General features: G+C 42.4%; 1 protein-coding gene across 1 annotated transcript in view; it reads right to left on the minus strand.

The window, feature by feature from the left end:
• Positions 1-587: 587 nt before the first annotated feature.
• The window catches only part of EML5 (EMAP like 5), a gene marked incomplete at both ends in the record, with an annotated part of 167747 nt that continues 146470 nt past the window's right edge, over positions 588-21864 (minus strand). Inside the window, 13 exons of the mRNA XM_080708026.1 lie at positions 588-624; positions 1019-1119; positions 2668-2821; positions 5120-5223; positions 5750-5912; positions 7420-7592; positions 7747-7935; positions 8600-8714; positions 9854-10011; positions 12157-12365; positions 14014-14187; positions 16563-16583; positions 19580-19678. Coding sequence (XP_080564152.1) covers positions 588-624; positions 1019-1119; positions 2668-2821; positions 5120-5223; positions 5750-5912; positions 7420-7592; positions 7747-7935; positions 8600-8714; positions 9854-10011; positions 12157-12365; positions 14014-14187; positions 16563-16583; positions 19580-19678 — 1697 coding nt within the window. The remainder of the gene's footprint in view (positions 625-1018; positions 1120-2667; positions 2822-5119; positions 5224-5749; positions 5913-7419; positions 7593-7746; positions 7936-8599; positions 8715-9853; positions 10012-12156; positions 12366-14013; positions 14188-16562; positions 16584-19579; positions 19679-21864) is intronic.

Raw genomic sequence — 21864 nt, forward strand, 5'->3', positions numbered from 1 at the left:
CACGGCTTTCGCCTCGATGAGTCTGCCATCGAGCTCACGACGTCAGTGCAGCAGCCCTCTACTGCTAATCCAGTGTCTGTCCTCAGGAAGGCGCTTGCATTTCCTGAGGGGAAACATCTGCCTTTTGAAAACTGATGCTTTAGGCCAACGTGCTTTTTCCTTTTCATAATGGAAATGCAAAGATAATACATTTCACTGAAAATAAAAGAGTTTTACTAAAAAAATTTTTTTCCCAAATTTTTAAGTTTAGGGTGTTTTTTGGTTTGTTTGTTTTTGAAGAGTTTATACCCCAATTCCCTCAGCAGGTCTGCCAGAACTGCACACTCCTCGGTAGAGGGGCTTTTCCCATTAAGTACACAATCCTTCCTTAAAATGTAATTATCTGGCAGTGTGTGGATCATGGACAGTACACAGAGCAAATGCTTTGAGCTGAGCAAAGTCCTGCCTTTGGGGCGAGGCCGGCGCGTCTCCCTGTCACAGTCTAGTTAGCACCACTTGACCATGCAAGAATTTGGTTTTGGTAGTGTTTCTTCTGTGTAATTCTGTCTCTGAAGGCTGCGAATCTGGTCTTCTCAGCATCCATGCTTTCAGTGAGGCATATGTATACATTTCCAGACAAATAAACTGCAATCAGGAAAAAAAGGCAATTTATTACATTTCTAGATCTTAAGAACACTTCAATGTGCTTTTCAATTGAGGTTCCAAGTCATACAATTATATAAGATTTTTCCTTGTTACGGTTTCTGTATTTGTATAAGCACATACTACCTTCTTATAATGTTGACTAAGTTCATTAAGTAGAGTTTATAGAAGTTATATTAAATCTCAAAGACAGCATCTAGCTGGGCAGGGTGGTACACATCAGTAATCCGAACACTTGGGAGGCTGAGATTTGAGGACAGCCTCAGCAAGTAGTCAGATTTTCAAAATAAAAGTAAAACGGATATGGGTATAGCCTAGAGATGACTGTGTCTGGGTTTAATCCCTAGTACTGCCAAAAAAAGGAGAAGCTACTGACCTGCAGTCCTCTCCTCCAGCGCTGATGACATGCCGATCCCCACCGGTGAAGCGGATGTTTGTCACGTGGGGCGAATGGCCCAAGAACCTTTTGTGCTTTGCCTAAAAACAAGGACAGAACTCAGAGTGTGGGATGTACACGAAGGTTAGATGTTCCTATTCAGGACCTTACGTTTTCATCATGAGAGACAGGGAGAAAGCAGGGCCTTAAGACCAGGGCTAGTGATGAATACAAAAGATTTGCACTTACACACTAGGTTATTTGGCCAGTCAGATGTCTCTAGGCCTCTGAAAATGCTTCTCTAAGGAAAAAACTTTGAAATTTGATAACTGATTAAAGATTTGTTGAAAAGTTCATCATAACTTTATTAAGGTCGTTTCCTAAGATGGTATTACTAGAAGGAAGGATTATTAGCTTTTATTCCAGGGGAAATGGATTTAGAGAGAGAGAGAGAGAGAGAGAGAGAGAGAGAGAGAGAGTGTGTGTGTGTGTGTGTGTGTGTGTGTGTGTGTGTTGCTGGAGATTGAGCCCAGGGGCATTCTACCTCCAAACTGCACTCCCAACCCTAGTTTATTTTTATTTGGAAAGTGTCTCGTCTCACTAAGTTGCCGAGGATGGCTTCGATCCTCCTGTCTCAGCCTCCCTAGTCTGCCATTAACAGTCTTGTGCTACTGCACTGGGCTATGGAAACAAATTTACATGACTGAAAATCAGAAATAGATTATTTATTTCTTTATTTATGGGACTGGGGGTTGAACCCAGAGGCATTCTACCTCCAAGCCAGCACTATTTTTTCTTCTTATTTTGAAACAGGTCTCACTAAGTTGCAGAGGGCCTCAGTAAGTAGCTGAGGCTGGCCGTGAACCTATGATCCTCCAGTCTCAGCTTCCCAAGTACTGGGATCACAACCATGTACCATGCCTGGCAAGAAACAGAAATCTAAAAGTATAGCATTTTCATATCACAACAAAACACTTTTTTTTTTTTTTCGGGTCTGGGGATGGAACCCAGGGGCATTCTGCCTCTGAGCTACACGCCCAGCTCTATTTTTTATTCTTTATTTTGAAACCGGGTCTCACTGAGTTGCAGAGGGCCTCACTAAGTAGCTGAGGCTGTCCGCGAACCGCGATCCTTTCAGCCTCCCGAATGCTGGGATTACATGTGTGCGCCACCACGCCCAGCAACAAAACACATTTTAAAATTTTTCAGTACTGGGGATGGAACCCAGGAACATTATGCCTCCGAGGTACATCCCAAGCCCTAGTTTTTATTCTTTATTTTGAAACAGGGTCTCACTAAGTTGCAAAGGGCCTCACCAAATAGTAGCTGAGGCTGTCCACGAACCACAATCCTGTCCCAGCCTCCCAAATGCTGGGGTTACAAGCGTGTGTCACCATGCTCAGCAAAACACATTTTAAATATTAGAGGAAAAGTACTAATGATGAGATATTAATTGGTAGTAAGTTGATGTAAAAATATTCAGCAAGCTAGGCATGGTGGTGCAGGTGGCTTTCAAGTTTTGAGGCCAGCCAGGCCATCGCTCAAAAAATAAAAGAATAAAAAGAGGCGGGGGAACCAGCTCCGCGGTAGCCGGCACTCAAGCTCAATCCTAGGGTCCTCCGCCACACACAATACTAACACACACTTACACATTTTTCTGGACAGGGGAAGTCGAATAACTTAACCATGCCAAAGTCGTCTCCTGTTACAAGACTGATCCCGGAATGGGACACACAGGCACAGTTGATGTCTGCTCTCTCCGCGTGTCTAGACCAGATCCCCATCACTTCGTCTCCTAGGATACTAGAGGGGGAGAAAAAGCAAATCCACCATAGCAAGCAGGTTCATCACACTGAAAAGAATTCTTACCAGTCTTTACCCTGATGTTACTTTTAAACATAACAAGTTGTGATAAGAGCCAGAATTTCACCAGGATATTAACTCACTTCTTTTTATAGATTATCCTTCTAAAATTCAGCTAATACCTTATTAAAGCTGGTTGGATCATTTTCAAATTAGAAGTGGTACTTAAGCTACAGGAATATGTGTGTGTGAGAGAAGGGGGTTCTAGAGATTGAAAGGGGCTTTCTACCTCCAAGCACACCACGGCCATGTTTCTTTCTTTCTTTTTTACAGTACTGGTGACTGAACTCAGGGGCATTCTACCTCCAAGCAACACCCCCAGCCCTATTTTTTATTATTGTTTATTTTGAAACAGGGTCTCACTAAGTTGAGGCTGGCCATGAACCGACGATCCTCTTGTCTCAGCCTCCCAAGTACTGGGATTAAGCATATGCCACCGTGCCTGGCTTTTTTTTTTTTTTCTTTTCTTTTTTTTTTTTTCTGTGGTACTGGGGTTCCTGGAAGCCCTTCTACCTCTGGGATACACTCCCACGGGCTACACTCCCAGACTTACTTTTTAACCTTTTCATTTGGAAACGGTCTCAAGCCAGCAAGGCTGGCTTCTTCCTCCTGTCTCCGCCTCCCAAGCACAGGGATTACAAGCCTGCACCACCACGCCCGGCCCTGGCTTTCTTGTTTTGAAGCAGGGTCTTAACTAGGTTGTTGAGAGTCTCACTATTTGCTGAGGCTGCCCTTGAACCTGCAATCCTCCTGTCTCAGTCTCTTAAGTACTGGGATTATAGGTGTGCCTTGGCCATGCTATAGGAATTTATGACATATTTCATTGACTAAAAAGATAATAATTTAGTTTTCTGTCAAACAGTAAATCTGAAAAATGTAACACCTTTATTTCTTTTTTAATTTTATTTGGAAACAGGGTCTCTTAAGCCAGCGCGGCTGGCTTTGAACCTACCCGATCCTCCTGTCTCCGCCTCCCAAGCGCAGGGATTATAAGCGTGCGCCACCACGCCCAGCTTTCACCTTCATTTCTAACAGAAGTCCCTTATATAGAGAAATACATTTCTTTTTCTTTTTTATTTATTTTTTGTTGCAGTACTGGGGATTTAACCAGGGTCTTTCAACCTCTGAACTACACCCCTAGCCCTATTTTGTATTCTTTATTTTGAAACAGGGTCTCACTAAGTTGTGGAGGGCCTCACTAAGTAGCTGAGGCTGGCTGCGAACCTGCAACAATCTTCCTTTCTCAGCTTCCCAAATGGGATTACAAGCATGTGCTACCATGCCTGGGGAGAAATACATTTCTTTTTGTGTGTGTGTGTGTGTGTGTGGTACTGGGGTTCCTGGAGGTCCTTCTACCTCCAGGCTACACTCCCAGACCTATTTCTATATTTTTTAAATTTGGAAACGGTCTCTTAAGCCAGCGCGGCTGACTTCGAACCTGCGCGGTCCTCCTGTCTCAGCCTCCCAAGCGCGGGGATTACAAGCATGTGCCACCACACCCGGCTGAAATACATTTCTTAATAGCACCTAATACATGTTTTTATTGACCATTATTAAATTTAATGTTTAGGAGAATATGAAGGAATCTTTTGAAGTCGTAACTTTTGATTTCTTTATGAGAACTTGGTAAGTCATGGAAACTGGTAAAATGCGGAATGGTGTTCAGAGGGGCCCCAGCATGAACAAACCATTATTCTCTCCTTAGGAATCCAAGTTAAGAGCAACAAAAACATGAACCTCAATTTCTGTTCTCTAGTGCAATGGCTCTGTTTAGAAATAGGCTAGCCTAGCTTTTCTGAACTTTTTCAAAGTTACATCTGCTCAGCTGGGCATGGTGGCACACACTTGTAAACCCCGTGCTTGGGAGGTGGAGACAGGCGGATCACACAGGTTCGAAGCCAGCCATGCTGGCTTAAGAGACCCTGTTTCCAAATAAAAAAAATATAAATAGAGGTCTGGGGGTATAGCCCAGAGGTAGGTTTCCAGGAACCCCAGGACCACCAAAAAAAAAAGTTACGTCTGCTCTTTTTTTTTTTTTGGTAGTACTAGGGGTGGATCCCAGGGGCATTCTACCTCCAAGCCACATCCCCAGCCCTATATTTTATTCTTTATTTTGAAACAGGGTCTCACTGAGTTGCAAAGGGCTTCACTAAGTAGCTGAAGCTGGCTTTGAACTGCGATCCTCCTGTCTCAGCCTCCCAAATGCTGACATCTGCTCTTTTAAATAGCAGTATTTACCTGGTCCATGTAGCCCAAGTAATTCTGTCAATGGCAGCATGATCCAGAAGATGTCTTCCTGAAGGCACTTCATAGACAAGCCGTTTATAGCAGCCACTGGAGACCTTTTGTCATATTCAAATGGGACAAGAATTCATTGGATGACCGCGAAATCCACAAGGGGTTTAGAGAATACTAACAACATGCTAGTATATTTACATGGCTAACACGAAGAATGCCAAAGCTCACTCTAGAAAGTTAGAAATAGGTGGAGAAAAGGGTAAGAAGGGAGTGGAGAAATGTGGATCAGAGTGGCAGAGACATAGGATGGACACACCCACGACGCGCACGGGAGGACTCTAGGTAACAATTGTTTGGGGCTCCTGCTAAATGAGTAGATTTAAGCCACTATTGCCATTAACAAAAAGAAAAGAAAACTGAGTTTCTGAGATAATGTGTTAATTTGCTTCTAACTATCTGCATTCTACAACATGCACACCTTAAATACATTCCAGGTGTAACACAGAAGCCGAGTGGCATAACAAGTGTGTAAACGAGTTGAGAAGCTGTGCAACTTGGGGCTTTCATGGATGCACTGGCACAAATACAAGAGACGCACCCTGGGAGACATGCGCAGAGCTGGTGCAGTACCTGGAGATATCTGCTGTCTGCAGAGAAGTCCATCTGAAGGACAAAACTTGGAATGTCTTTGCAGTAGCTGATTCTGTTGAGGGTGGGACCCAGAGTTAGGTCGTAAAAGTCCACAGAGTTCTCACTAGAACCCACAGCTAGATACCGGGAATCTGGGCTAAACCTGAATGCAAAACAAAAGGTAAGCAGTGTATGAGATCAAATGAGATAGCATTTGAGACCACTGACTCTCTAGCTCTTGAAGCCTCACATTTACCTCACAGACACAGCTCATAATGGAGATGGAGATTGTTACATGAAATGAAGCTTTGCATTTTAATTTTACTTCAATTTCAAGTACATGCTATTCCACAATTCCTTTAAAAATACCCCAGCTAAAAAAAACAACTTATTACCATTCCATAATTACTAAGTTAGCACAATTCACCAGGAATTGTGAAAAATGGTGAAAAAAATTCACCTTTTTTTTTCAGTCATCTGAAAAAATGACCTTTTGGTACTAGAGATTGATCCCATCAGCATTCAACTTCCAAGCAACACCCTAGTTCTTTGTATTTTTTAAGTTGCTGAGGCTGGCCTTGAACCTGCGATCTTTCTGTCTCAGCCTCCTCAGTACTTAAAGGCCTGTAACACTGCACCCAGCTTGGAAAAAATGGTAAGTTAATATGAAAGAACCAGCTTAACTCACATCAGGTTATGAGGATCAATCGACTGCTTGCAGCTTGGAAGAACTTGTGTGTCAGACCAAGTTAAATCCCATTTGACTAGCAATCACAGGAGGCTGTGTGGGACAAAGTCTGAAAATGTCCGAGTCTTGCTGGGGTGCCTTAGGGACATTTAGGGGTAAAGGAACCCACTCTTAACTTTTATATGTTGAAGTTCTGAGGCTTTCTTTATGAAAGGATTTTACTGGTGAAAACACAATTTCTGACAAACCTGAATTCAGTAACTGATCTACTGATCACAAAACTGCCCAGTAACTAGTAGTTACTGTTAAATTAAGCACTGAAAATAATTTTTTTTTGTGGTGCTGAGGCTTGAACTTGGGGGCATTCTACATCTGAGCTACACCCCTCGTCCTATTTTATCTTAAAATTGGGTCTCTAAATTGTGGAGGTCTGTTCCCGAGGCTAGCTGTGAACCTGCAATAATCCGAGTACAGGGGATCACCATGCCCAGTTTGAAAAGGAAATTTCAGAAGAGGTTCAAGTTAATTCAGATTCTTTGGATCTAATAGGTATTCAGTAAGTATTGAGTGGGTGAATGAACCAGAAATGAGAATTCATAGATGGCGCGTAAGCGGTACCGGGAGGCAGGCGAGAGGCGAGGGGCAAGGCGGAGGGTGCCCTGGAGCGGCGCTGAGTTGCAGGGTGTGTTCGGGTTACACTTTTGGGCAGGCGACTGGCTCTCCTAACAATGGGAGCTAGTGTAACACTCAGCAAACACGTCTACCTAGTATGTGGTTCTTAGGGGTTGTGGTTGGTGCCCCGTGGAGTTTAATTTAGCAAGAAGAATAAGGTAAATAATATAGCCACATTTCAGAATACAATTTATGATGTAAAATGCCAGAGGCCATCAGGACCTTTTCTGAAAGTATAGATACAAAAAATCCTTCAAACGCAAGGTGGGTCATATACCTACTAGAAATTCTGTTCCATTTGTTGACTGACCTGATGTCATGGATTGCACATCGTCTCTCTCTCTTCTTCCCCCATATTTTTAGAGAGCTCACCAGTAAAATAATGAATTCTCCATTTCTCATTCCAATAGCCACCATGTCCCCTTCAGGGCTATAACACACAGTACGAGCAGCATGTCCTAAATTCACCTTGTTTAACATTTTCTGCGTAAGAACCAAAATAGTCATGGAAAACCACATTAAGTACTTAGAAATTAAACCAACTCTCCGTCCCCCTGAATTCTCAATTCTAAGTGCTCGCAATTTAGGACTCCCACTTTCCTTCTTAGATTTGTAACATTTTAAAAATTACACCTACTTTGTCAGCAATGTCCCAGAGTCTCACTGTTCCATCTTCTGCAGCAGAAAGGAAAAAATCTCGGGAAGGGTGTGTCGCGAGGCCCCAGATTGGACCATCCACGTGACCGTTGACTAAAATATTACACGCTGCGTTTTTCTCTCCAACTTCAATGATTTCAGCATTCCTTGTCCCAACTAGTATCTTGCCCTGAAACACAGCGGGGGCTGCATTTAATGTAACACAACAGCTGCATGCTTTGAGCTAAGTAGTCACAAGCCTGTCATTGGCTCAGGCAAAACTGCCTACACCTAGAGGCGGGTATCTGCAAGAGCACTGGGCAGACCACATGGTTGAGTCTAAAAACAGCACTCTCTCTGTGGTAATATGCCTGAATTCTTCAATAATCAAAGTTTTGACTTTGATCATCTTAGAATCTCCAGAAAGGGTATAAGTACATTGAGACATAGTGGTAAAAACTCATTATTTTAGTTAAAGCAAGTCTGAGTAAACATACATTTATTGTTTAAATATGCAGACAAGTCATGTATATGGTTTATAAATATAGTTTTTACAGGATTGCATAGTTTCAAAAAATGAAAACAGCTGCTCTAATCAAAATGTGTCAGCTGAGAGGATGTTCAGTTCTGTCTACCACAGCTAAATCAGCAGATTCAAGACAATGTAAAGGCTTAAATACAGTGTTCAGACAGAACAGCTTCTTATCTCAGGTGTTGTACTGGCGCCAACCATGGGACTGCAAGGTATCCCTGGCAAGCAAATCCACCCGAGTGCTGTGGGTGCTGCGTGTTAAGTCGCTAAGGGTCCGGATGACTAGAGCCTGCTCCGCTCCCTGGCTCAAGGAGCGTCTTACTTTGCCTCTGCACACAGAACGGACGCAGTCTGTGGCTTGTCCCGTCTCAAGCCTGAAGGCCCGGCATCGCCTCAGTTCCTGATCCCACAGCTTCACCGCACCTCCTTCCTTTGACCTAAGTAAATAAAAACCAACCCTAAATGTGTTTATTATCGACTGTCATTTACAAATACTGTCATGAGCAGACCACTTTAAAAGCCCTGATATTTATATCATTCTAAAATATGGCAATTTTAAGATAAACTATCTCAGTTGAAATAAACATTAAGTGTTCACAAATTTTATTTTGTAAAGTTCATTTTTCTATTTGTTTTTCCATCATACATCATTCTGTAATACCATTTGACTGAGAAAACATACAAAACAATTTTTAATGTTAAAATGGTAACTGAAATGCAAAGTGGGATAACAGGATTACAAATGCTAAGCTATGCCATGAAGTTTATTTTATTTTTGGCACTGGGCATTCTACCTCTGAGGTACACCCATAGAATTGTTGATTTTTTTTATTTTGAAATGATTTCCCTGAGTTGTAGAGGGCCTCTCTAGAAATTGCTGAGGCTGGCTTTGAACCTGTGATCCTCCTGTCTTAACCTTCCAAGCCAGGTGTGCATCACCACACCTGGCTGTACTTTTGTTTTTAAACAGGGTCTCGGTAGGTTGCTGAGAGTCTCATCAATTTGCTGAGGCTGGTCTTGAACTGATGGTGAAAAGGAAAAGCTTAAGCCAGGTGCGGTGGTGCACACCTGTAATCCTAGTACTTGGGAGGCTGAGACAGGAGGATTGAAGGCTCACAGCCAGCCTCAGCTACTTAGTGAGGTTCTGTTTTAAAATAAAGACTAAAAAACAGGACTGGTGGGGTAGCTTGAAGGTAAAATGCTTCTGGGTTCCATCCCCAGTTCCGCAAAAAAAAAAAAAAAAAAAAAAAAAAAAAAGCCAGCAAGGTGGTACACACCTTTAATCCCAGTATCTGGGAGCCTGGGACAGGAGGATAGCCTCAGCAACCTTGCAAGATCCTGTTTCAGAAAACAAATGAAATATTCAGAGGTAGAATCTTCCTGAGATCAATCCCTAGTACCCCCCCCCCCAAAAAAAAGACCTAAAAACAGGCAGGGAGCAAAGATTTCCTACTATGACTCGCTCAGCAAACACTGATGCCGGCAAACAGGCACAAGGAAAGTGGGTTCTTAACTGCCGGGACAAATGCATCTCAAACACATGCGCAGTAAGGCTGGGAAAAGAAAGCGGACTCACGGCCTCTCCTTGCCACCAGTCACGATGAGTCCGTCTCGCAGGGTGGTGTACATGGCGAACACAGGCCCGTTGTGAGCTCTGGCCACGACTCTACACAATATATGATCTTTCCACACACAGACATCCCCACTGATGGTACCTGTAAATGTCAAGTTATTCTGAAAAGGAGTGGGGAAGAGGGAGACAAGCTCATCAAAAGTGCAAAGAGAGTTCCAGCAGATGCAGTCGTCTGAGGGCGGCGCACAGCACGTGCCAGGACGGTGGCGGGCCGAGCGGGCGGCCCGAGGCTCCTAGCTGGGAAAGCCCTTTTCAGCTCTGTCCTGCCAGTTCTATGACACTGCATTCTGAGTTTGCTTCATTCCTTGGGATTGCTTCCCTGCAGCTGCCTAATATATATATATATATATTTTTTTTTCTTGCTCACTGAGAATGGGGGGGGGGAGAATAAGAATAATAAGTGAAGATAACTTTGGGGGGATGGCAAGGAATTTCATTATAGGAAGTAAACTATGATCTGTATCAAAGTCGTCATGGTGTTTAAGAACTTCCGAACTCGTACGGTTTAACTAACTTCCTGAAGGTCTCGGAGCATCTTTAACTCATACTTGCCTGCAAGTACAGTGTAAATGTTTCAGGTACAGAGACTATTTTCCTTGCTTTGCTGCTTTTTTATTTTTTGTGGCACTGAGGGTGGAAGCCAGGGGGTTTTCTACCTCGGGGCTATACTCCCAGACCTTTTCATACTTTATTTGGAAACAGGGTCTCACTAAGTTGCTGAGAGCCTCACTAAGTAGCTGAGGCTGGCTTCGAACCTGTGCGATCCTCCCGTCTCAACCTCCCCAGCGCGGGGATTACAAGCGTGCACCACCACGCCCGGCTTGCTCTGCTCTCTTTATGGTCCCCAGCAGAGACTCAACATGCTTAAAATGAGAAACATCACACTGTACTCCCATAAATGCCCATAAACATAAATTTTTATGCATCAGTTTACAAATAAAAACTTTAAAATGCTTCAACTGAACATAAACCTATCTTGTTTTGTAAGAAAATATTCTCACTGATTACACTGTCATTTCATACATTGAAAAGCCAGCTATTTTTATTATTTTACTCTTCAGGTTTATTGGGAATGGACAGCTGACTTGGAATTTTAAAGATGAAGAAGTTCGTCTGCAGGGGCAAATTAAGTGCCAAAAGCTTGTGAATGTGCCGGTTTTTCTTCTTGAAACAAATTACTGATAGAATACCCAAAGCGTGCAAGTTTGACATGGCACAACTGACATTTCCAATGGTCTTTTTCTCAAAAACGTCAGTGTATCTTAGGTAACTGTTCCAAATTTGGATTTTTTCCTTTCAAATATTTTGTACTCACATAAACACTGCAGTAAGGAAATCCACTTAGTTTTTTTTTTTTTGTTTGTTTTTTTTGTTTTTTTTGTTTTTTACCAAAGGATTTTAAAGGCCTAGCCAGGTCAGGGTATTAAAGGAAAGACACTGGGTTATAAGCCATGGTGGATGTGATGGAGCTTGGGAGGAGGAAAGGCCTCTGACCACTCGAACAGACTAGGAGCTCTGCAGGGAGTTAAGACTAAAGAAAGCAAAGTAAATCCTGAATCTAAGCCTGACTTTTATCACTTGAAAATAATGTTCATCTTTCTTTTCTTTTTTTTTTTTTTTTTCCAGCACTGAAGATGGAACCCCGGGGCATTCTGCCTCCAAGCTACACGCCCAGCTCTATTTTTTATTCTTTATTTTGAAACAGGGTCTCACTGAGTTGCAAAGGGCCGGCCTCATGAAGTAGCTGAGGCTGTCTGTGAACCACGATCCTCCTGTCTCAGCCTCCCGAATGCTGGGATTACAAGCGTGTACACCACGCCCAGCTTTATTCTTTATATTTGCAACAGCGTCTCACTAAGATGTGGAGGACCTCCCTAAGTAACTGAGGCTGGTTGTGAACCTGCGATCCTCCTGTCTCAGCCTCCCAAGCACTGGGATTGCAAGTGTGCGCCACCACGCCCGGCAAAAATCACGTTTCTTGATTTACCTTTCTCTTACTCTACCAAAATGTTAGGTGCATGGGGAAATGCGAGGAAGACAGAATTTTAGGTTATTTAGAGTGACAACGACAAGATTGCCGAAAGCCTCAGACAATGCTTTCTCACACCGTAATTTCTGAAAGTATTAAGATTTTTGAAAAATTAAACATATGTAATGATCAGCAGATTGCAGTCCCATATCAACAACATTAATGTGGCTTAGCTAAGACGAGACAGTTTAATCACACAGCATTTCAAGAGACATACTGCACCAAAGGCAACAGCAAGCATCGTCTGCATCCGTGCGTCCTCCAGGGTGCTCAGCAGCCCTTTTTTGCTGAGAAGAGCCTTTCCTGCCAGGGTCCAGAACTTCACGTGTTTTACTCCCACTGAGACAAACTGGGTATCTGAATCTGGTCGGAATTCTGCCACAAAAATACGTTGGTTGTGTCCTGCTCTGCTGGCAATTTTGGCACCTGATAGAGAAGATACAGCAAGATTCTCCAGGTTAATATAAGAAGTAAGCTAATTAACAGTGAAGATTAGTTACTCAAAATATATAGTTCAAAAAACCGGCCGGGCGTGGTGGCGCACGCTTGTAATCCCAGCATTCGGGAGGCTGAGACCTGGAGGATCGTGGTTCACAGACAGCCTCAGCTACTTAGTGAGGTCCTCTGCAACTCAGTGAGACCCGGTTTCAAAACAAAGAATATAAAATAGGGCAGGGGGTGTAGCTCGGAGGTCAAATGCCCCTGAGTTCCATCCCCAGACCTGCAAAAAAAAAACAAAAACAAAAACCCGAATGCTTCTGAGAAGGCCACGCCCCCCTTGCCCTGCTCCCCAGCAATCACATGACTTGGATTCTCTTGAGTAGAAAGTCCTTTCCTAGGGCTAATTGGGTGATGTGTGCATGTACGCCTATACCATCTTGTACTCTGCTAAGATGTATGACTACAATGCACCAATAAAAAAGAAAAGAAAAAAAAGTCCTTTCCTCGTACCCTCCCAAGCCAGGTGTGTATTTACAGGAAGCTTCATTACCACTAAGGTCATTTTAGATTTTAGGGACCATATCTTACTTTATCCTGTGTAACACCACTAATTTATTTTTATATGACCTCAAAGTTTTGAATAGCTGGGTGGTGGTGGCGCACACTTATAATTCCAGTACTTGGGAGGCTGAGACAGGAGGATCTCAGGTTTAAAGCCAGCCTTTGCAACTTGGTGAGGCTCTCAACAACCTAGTGAGACCCTGCTTCCAAATAATAAATAAAATGGGGCTGGGGGTGTAGCTTGAAGATAGATTGCCTTCTCTGGGTTCAATCCTCAGTACCAAAAAAAAAAAAAAAAAGTTTTGACTAAAGCATTCTGGGAGGCTGAGACAGGAAGATCATAGGTTCTGGGCCAGCCTACCATAACTTAGCAAGACCCTTTTCCAAAATAAAAAATAAAAAGGGTTAGAGGTGTATCTTAGTGGTAGAATGCAATGTTTAAATTTCCAGTACTGCCATGTTTAAATTTCCAGTACTGCCGGGCGTGGCGGTGCACGCTTGTAATCCCAGCATTCGGGAGACAGAGACCAGAGCATAGCAGCTTGCAAACAGCCTCAGCTACTTAGCGAGGCCTTTTGCAACTCAGTGAGACCCTGTTTCAAAACTAAAGAATAAAAAATTAGAGCTGGGGGTGTCTCTCAGAGGCAGAATGCCCCTGGGTTCCATCCCCAGTAACGCAAAAAAAAAAAAAAAAAAAAAGTCCAGAACCAATAAAACCTGTAAAACCTGTATTAATGATCAGCAATGACACACACACACACACACACACATATGTAGTTTCTTACTGAAAGGAAAGAGCAGTGAATCACTTTTCAAACTAATGACAGTTTCACTAATTTTGTGAGCCTAGAGTTTCACATGCTTTTAAAGTAAAACACACATACAATACCACCAACTGTGTGCTAGCTAATATGTGGGTTGTAGTGAATATGGTTTTAATCCATAACTTTTAAAGAAAATAGTAAATACAGAATTCATATTCCCCAGTATTATTGTATACAATAAAACCACACACACACACACACACACACACACACACACACACACGGCACATGCGCACACGCCTTCTTACCTTCCTGCCATCTCCAGATGGTAACAGTGTGTTCTGGGTCCAATCCCACAGACAGCAGTAGCCTGCCAGTAGCACTGAAGCTGACTGAACACACTCCCTTCGAATGGTAGCATCTTAGTATGGACAAGGTCTGCTTGTTCACAGCATCCCAGACGTGGATGGATGGGGCGGTAGCTAAACAAAGGTAAAATCCTAAAGTTACACTTGACTTGTTTGGTTCTACAGCCCCAACTCCAAAACATGGAAAAATATGTTCCTAAGAACTATATTTAACAAAGAATAGCTCAAAAATAAGATCGAAATTTAAAAAGGACAGGAAAAGATGTAGACTACTTTAGGCTATGTCCCAAATTACACTTTTGAAATAAAAAAGAGCATTTGGACAAGCAAATCGGGAAATCATAAGATTAGACAACTCATAAAAAAAAAAAACAAGGTATGAGCCAGGCATCATGGTGCACATTTGTGATCCCAGTACTTGGGAGGCTGAGTCACGAGGATCTCAGCTTCGCTGCCGGCCTTAGCGACTTAATGAGGCTCTCAGCAATATGGCGAGACTCTGTTTCAAATAATAAAAATAAATAAATAAATTTGGGCGAGGGTGTTTCAGAGGTAGAATGCCTCTGGGTTCAATCCCCAGGACTCCCTCCAAAAAAAAAAAAAAAAAAAAAGATCTGTGTTTGGAAGCTGGAGGTACAGCTTAGTGGAAAAGCACATGGTAAAAGCACAAGGTTCTGGGTTCGATTCCCAGCACTGGAGGGAAAAAGAGTCATGTTTTAATATATTTTAATCTTTATATAATTATGTGAAGGTCTATACATATCTTATACAATAAATATGCTAGATACAAGTATACATTCAGTGCTGAGATTAAATTATAGAACATTGAAGAAAGAAGTAGATAGATAGATACAGATATAGATATAGATACTTACCGTGGGATTTTGTTGCTGTTCTGAGGATTGAACCCAGAGGCATTCTACCTCCAAGCTACACCCCCAGCTCTGTTTTATTTTTTGTTTTGAAACAGGACCTTGCTGGGCTGCTCTACTATATAAAGTCTTGGCTAAACTGTTGAGGCTGGTCTTGAACTTGCAATCCTCCTCTCAGTATTCCAAGTACTGAGATTACAGGCATGTGTGACTGTGCCCAGTTTGAATTCAGTTTTAAAGGCTATTCTTTTTCTATCTCCTAGAGTTTTTTTTTTTTTTTTTTTTTGTGTGTGTGTGTGTGTGTGTGTGTGTGTGTGTGTGTGTGTGGTACTGGGGATGGAACCCAGGGGCATTCTACCTCTGAGCTACACCCCCAGCCCTATTTTTTTGTTCTTTATTTTGAAACGGTCTCACTGAGTTGCAAAGGGGCTCACTAAATAGTAGCTGAGGCTGTCTGCGAACTGCGATCCTCCCATCTCAGCCTCCCAAATGCTGGGATTATAAGTGTGCACCACCACGCCCGTCTTTAAAACAAATTTTAACAGGTTACTAAGTGTGCTTACTGGAAGTGATCTGGGGAAATTGCGAGCTCATGGTAAGTCTGAGCCCACTGGGGCAATGCCCTCCCGCCCTCCTTCCCTCCTCACCTAAACCTCCGCTGTGATTTACTTAGTAACCCAGATTTAAGCTGATCTGCATATGGTGTTCCCGGGTGTCCTCAAATGACTCAGACTAATAGCAAGGGTTTTTAGGTCATGGTCCTAAAAGGATTTTTCTCCTCTTCCCCACTGGATAAGAGCAAGGAAATGTGTAGCATGTAACTTCAATTGCTAGTGGCTAGTAACTACTATGAAGAATTCTTTTTTATTTTTTTGCAGTCCTAGGGATGGAGCCCAGTGGCATTCTACCTCGGAGCTACACTCCTATTTTTATTCTTTATTTTGAAACACGGTCTCACTGAGTTGCAAAGGGCCTCACTAAGTAGCTAAGGCTGTCCGCCAACTGTGATCCTCCTGTCTCAGCCTCCCAAATGCTGGGATTACAAGCGTGTGCCGCCATGCCCGGTTTGAAGAATTCTTATAATGATCAAATGACGTAATAGATGTTAAGTACCTACAACAGTTCCAGGCACACCAAAAATATATTAGTTTATTTTGATATATTAGTTTTTCTTAAAAAAAACCACTATCATGACACTAAAAATGATGTATTCTTCATTAAAAAATAATGCACAAGCCAGGTGTGGCACACACCTGTAATTCCAGTACTTGAGAGGCTAAGACAGGAGGATGGCAGGTTTGAAGCTAGTCTTAACAACTTAGGCCCTCGGCAATTTAGTGAGACCCTGTTTCCAAATAAGAAATAGGTCTGGGGATATAGCCTGGAGGTGGAAGGCCCCTGCGTTTCATCCCCAGTGCCACAAAAAAGAAAGAAAGAAAGAAAGAAAGAAAGAAAGAAAGAAAGAAAGAAAGAAAGAAAGAAAGAAAGAAAAATCTTTTTTATAGAATACTTGGATGTAAGTAATAAGGTTCACTAAGGGATCTTATTACTTTTTGAAAGTTTGGCCTATCATTACCAAACAATATAATTAAAACAGAAATGTTCCATTTTCCTTACCTGACATATCTGCTGAATCGCCTGTAATGGAAAAACAGCAGAAAAATTGTTATTTATAAATAACATAAGTAGTAACCATAAAATTTGCAAAGTTCAGTTACTGTGTTTTTTCTTCAGTTACTGTCTTTTTTTGTATGTGTGTGGTACTGGGGATTGAATCCAGGGGCATTCTACCTCCTAGCTGTATCCCAAGCCCTATTTTTTTTTTATTCTTTATTGGAAACAGGGTCTCACTAAGTAGCAGAGGGCCTCCCTAAGTAGCTGAGGCTGGCCATGAACCTGTGAATTCAACTGTCTCAGCCTCCCAAGTACCGAGATTATAAGCATGTGCCATGCCCTGCCCAATTACTCTATTTTTAAAATCGCTTAATATCATATGTGAGTGAGTTTTATTATATTAAATTGAGTAAACTATGAGAGAAAGCACCCATTTCAATTATAAACACACATATAACATACTATGTATGACCTTTGACTCTTTCAGTAAAAACTTTGTCTTCATAGTATTTAATGAGTTACGTGAAATTTTAATTATAATATAACTTTGCGTGTGTGTATGGTACTGAGATTGAATCTAGGGACATTCCAACCACTGACCTACGCCCCCAGCCCTTTTTATTTTTATTTTGAAACAAGGTTTTTTAATTTCCTGTGGGCTAGCCTCTAACCTGCTATCCTGTCTCAGCCTCCCAAGTAATGAGGTTACACATTTGTACCATTGTGCCCGGCTCCTTTCAAGTTTCAAAGCATCTCTATTTTCGGGGCAGAATTAGATCTAAAACTTCTGAGGGGCATAATAGCAAAGATTACCATATAACTCAAGAAAAACATATTTCTTAGAAAAGATGAAAGCCTCTGCTCACTGTATTTATTGTTGGTCAAAAAACCTGTTAAGAAAACTTTAAAAGTGACGGTCTTTAGCAAGAAAGAAAGGAGTAAAGTTTCAGGGATTCACTGACGAGAAGTGGTTGTTTTAGCGTTGGTCAAGGCTAATACTCACTGAACTCCAGCCACCCCAGTGATCTGAATAACTTCACACGCTATGCTGGAGTCGTGAAGATAAGAATAACCAGGTCTGCTAAGTGGTGTTCACAGTGTTCACTGATCGGTAGTTATGTCCTGAACAGCCCTGCCATCCTTCCCTGTGGACTTTTGGCCTTTAAATTTTTCACCAACAGGAAAAAAAAAGACAGACACACAGGTGTGTTTCAAGACAGCTGGTAAATTAGATCAATACCAAAGGAATGAAAAAGGCAGAAGGGATTTGCCAATATGAGCTAAACATGGGTCCTTGTTTCTTTCTAGCTTAATTCCTGCTGAAACGGGGCTCTCTCTTGGGCTAGTAACTTCTTGGCTATATCATTTTATCATTTCTTCCTCAAATACCTCCTTCGGCTTTATGTATGATTGAATTAAACCATGTTGTTAGCTGGGTGCGGTGGCACACGCTTGTAATCCCAGCATTTGGGAGGCTGAGATTGGAGGATTGCGGTTTGCAGACAGCCTCAGCTATTTAGTGAGGCCTCCGCAACTCAGTGAGACCCTGTTTTAAAATAAAGAATAAAAAATAGGCAGGGGGTGTAGCTCGGAGGTCGAATGTTTCTGGGTTCCATCCCCAGACCCACAAAACAAACAAACAAACAAACAGACAGACAGACAGACAGACAGACAGACAGACAATGTTGCTGACCAGGAATTCTTGCTAAAGAACTAAATCCAACTCTTTCAACCACTATTCAATAGTTGATTTTTATTTTAATGTTATTATTTTTTTTGTGGTACTGCGGGTGGAATTTGGGTTAACTCCCAGACCTGTTTTATACTTTATTTGGAAACAGGGTCTCACTAAGTGGCTGAGAGCCTCAGTAAGTAGCTGAGGCTGCCTTTGAACCTGTGTGATCCTCCTGTCTCAGCCTCCCAAGCATGGGGATTACAAGCGTGCGCCACCACGCCCAGCTCTATTTTAATATTATTATTGTTGGGTGTTTTGGGTACTGGGGATTGAACTTGAGTATATTTCTTTTGATTATTTATTTATCTATTTATTTATTTATTTATTCATTTATTTTTGGTTGTACTCGGGTTCCTGGAAGCCCTTCTACCTCTGGGATACACTCCCACGGGCTACACTCCCAGACCTATTTTTTTAAACTTTTTTATGTGGAAACAGGGTGTCTTAAGCCAGCGCAGCTGGCTCCAAACCAGCGCGATCCTCCTGTCTCAGCCTCCCAAGCGTGGGGATTACAAGCGTGTGCCACCATGCCTGGCCTCTTTATATTTTTTCATTTTGAAATAGTCTTGTTAAATTGCTGAGGCTGGCTGGGCGTGGTGGTGCATGTTTGCAAACCCAGCATTTGGGAGGCTCAGACAGGAGGATCAATCAAATTTCACGGCCAGCCTCAGCTAGTTCATGAGGCCCTTGAAACTCAGTGAGACCCTGTTACAAAATAAAGAATAAAAAAATAGGGCTGGGGGTGTGGCTTAGAGGTAGAATGCCCCTGAGTTCCATCCTCAGTACGCGAAAAAAAGAAGAACAAAACATACAGCTGGGGGATGTAGCTTGGAGGTAGAATGGCCCCTGGTTCCATCCCCAGTACTACACACACACACACAAAAAAAAAAAAAAAAAAAAAAAAAAAGAAAAAAGAAAAAGAAAAGAAAAGAAAAAAGAATAAGAAAAAGAAAAAGAAAAAAGAAAAAAAAGAAAAAGAAAAATTGCTGAGGCTGGCCTGGAATCTGGGATCCTCCTGTCTAGGCCTCCCAAGTACTGGGATTACAGGCACGCACCACCAAACCTGGTTACTCATTGATTTTTAGATTCTAAATAGTCTAACTCAGATAACCAAGGTATGTAAGAGAAGGGTAGCTGGAAAAAAATCATTGGTATAACTGGGTGTATGCCTTATAATACTCAGAGACATTGAACATTCTATTACATTTTAATTGTTCCTAGGATATTGACTTTATCTGAACCAAATAAGCTTCATATCATTTCTGTTTAAAATATAGAAACATACCTACTTGGCCAGTTGCCACTATGTTGATAAACTTGGGGTGCTGATTCACAGTGAGGCACAGAATATCATCATTATGTTCCTGATAAAAACTCTGAGTCCCTACAAAGAAAGAATTTGAGAATTAAGTTTCAAAACTTTAAGATTAAATAGCCAAAAATGCCCTTATTTATCACAACAAACTCATCTATTATATTCAATACTTTTTTTTTTTTTTGCAGTACTGGGGATTGAACCCAGAGGCATTCTACCTCCAAGCTATACCCCAGTTCTATTTTTATTCTTTATTTTGAAACAGGGTCTTGCTGAGGAGGGCTTCTTCACTACTAAGTTGCTGAGGCTGTCTGCGAACCTGTGACCCTCCTGTTTCAGCCTCTTAAGATGACAAGCATGAGCCATCCTGCCTGGCTCAATACATATTTTTGAGCACTTTATATGTCAACCTCATCAAAAGGACAGAAAAGAATCAAAGTCTTAAAGGGACAGAGCCCTGAAAGGAAGAAGCCACATTATTCAGGGCTGAAGATACCAACCACCACAAGAGATTTGAGGGTCAAAATACTACAGGAATTCAGCATAGAAATGATTATTCTCATCATGGAATATAGCACTTCAGCCAGACCCAGAGAGATCTGCAAATGTGACAGTAGGTGGGGAAGCGCATTCTGGGCAGAGGATCACTTCAAAGAAAGGAAAAGCCGGCCCGGCGCGGTGGGCACGCTTGTAATCCCCGCACTTGGGAGGCGGAGACAGGAGGATCGCAGGTTCAAGGCCAGCCACGATGGCTTAGGAGACCCTGTTTCTAAATAAAAAAAGTATTAAAAAAATGAGTCTTAGCCAGGCGTGGTGGCGCATGCTTGTAATCCCCGCACTTGCGAGGCAGAAACAGGAGGATCGAGCAGGTTCGAAGCCAGCCATGCGCGCTGGCTTAGGAGACCTGTTTCCAAATAAAAATGTAAAACTAGGTCTGGGAGTGTAGCCCGGAGGTAGAAGGGCTTCCAGAAAACAACAGTACCACAAAAAAAAGAAAGAAAGAAAAGAAAAAAAAGAAAGAAAGAAAGAAAGAAAGAAAGGAAGGAAGAAAGAAAGGAAAAGCAGCATATAAACGCCCCATTGTGCTGAAGTGGAGGGTCATGATGAAGAAAAGTGAGAAATATGGTTGGAAAGGCAAACAGGGACCAGAATCATAGGAGATTCTGAATGCTAGTTTACCATCATTCTGTTTTTTCTTTTTGGTAGTACTGGGTTCCTGGAAACCCTTCTACCTCCAGGCTACACTCCCAGACACCTATTTTTTTTTTATATTTTTATTTGGAAACAGGGTCTCGTAAGCCAGTGAGGCTGGGATCCAACCTGCACAATCCTCCCGTCTCCACCTCCCAAGCGTGGGGATTACAAGCATGCACCACCGCGCCCGGCAGTTATCATTCTGTTTTGATTAACCAAGACCATACTTGGTAATTTTCCATTTCTACTTTGTGCTGCGTTTTTCCACAGTTCATATTTACTCTGTAGTCAGTAGAGAGGTGTTGAATTTTTTTGATAAAGATTTAATGTGACTCATCCCGTGGTACTGACAGCAGAGACTTCGCACGGCTGTGACGGTCCTCCACACAGGATGGAGCCAGGCTTAGAGTTACCCAGGGCAGGTGGGAGCTGAGGTCAGAGCAACGGGCTGGACCCGTGTTACAGAGAACCACAACTGTCTTAAAACAAGACAAAACGCTCAACACCACATCGAACACACCTACTCCTACTTTAAAACTTAAAGGGAAATGTGCTTTGTACTTTCCAGGCTGAGGGCTCAGATAAGGCAACAAACATTTGGGCCTTGCTGGCGACGTTGGTTGGAGATGAGCTCATAGACCCAGGCTTCCCAGACTAGCAACATAGCAAGGTATCCCTGAACTGGTGAGAAAGCAAATATCAAGAACTCCGAAAAGTGCCTGTTCTCCTCTCTCGACACCCTAACACTTCCACTGACTCATGCACAGGTGTGAGAACGTCAAGGCTGCTCTATTATAGATGGGGGGGGGGTGGAGGGGTGCCTGCCAAGTGCTGTGTGCATTTACTGAGATCACAAGCATGTACCATGCCCAGTTTAAAAAGTACTATTTATTGCCGGGCGTGGTGGTGCGCACTTGTAATCCCAGCATTTGGGAGGCTGACACAGAAGGATCGCTGTTTGCGGACAGTCTCAGCCATTTAGTGAGGCCCTTTGCGACTCAGTGAGACCCTGTTTCAAAATAAAGAATAAAAAATAAGGCTGGAGGTGTAGCTCGGAGGTA

Source organism: Muscardinus avellanarius (assembly GCF_963383645.1).
Source record: "Muscardinus avellanarius genome assembly, chromosome: 12".
Taxonomy (NCBI): domain Eukaryota; kingdom Metazoa; phylum Chordata; class Mammalia; order Rodentia; family Gliridae; genus Muscardinus; species Muscardinus avellanarius.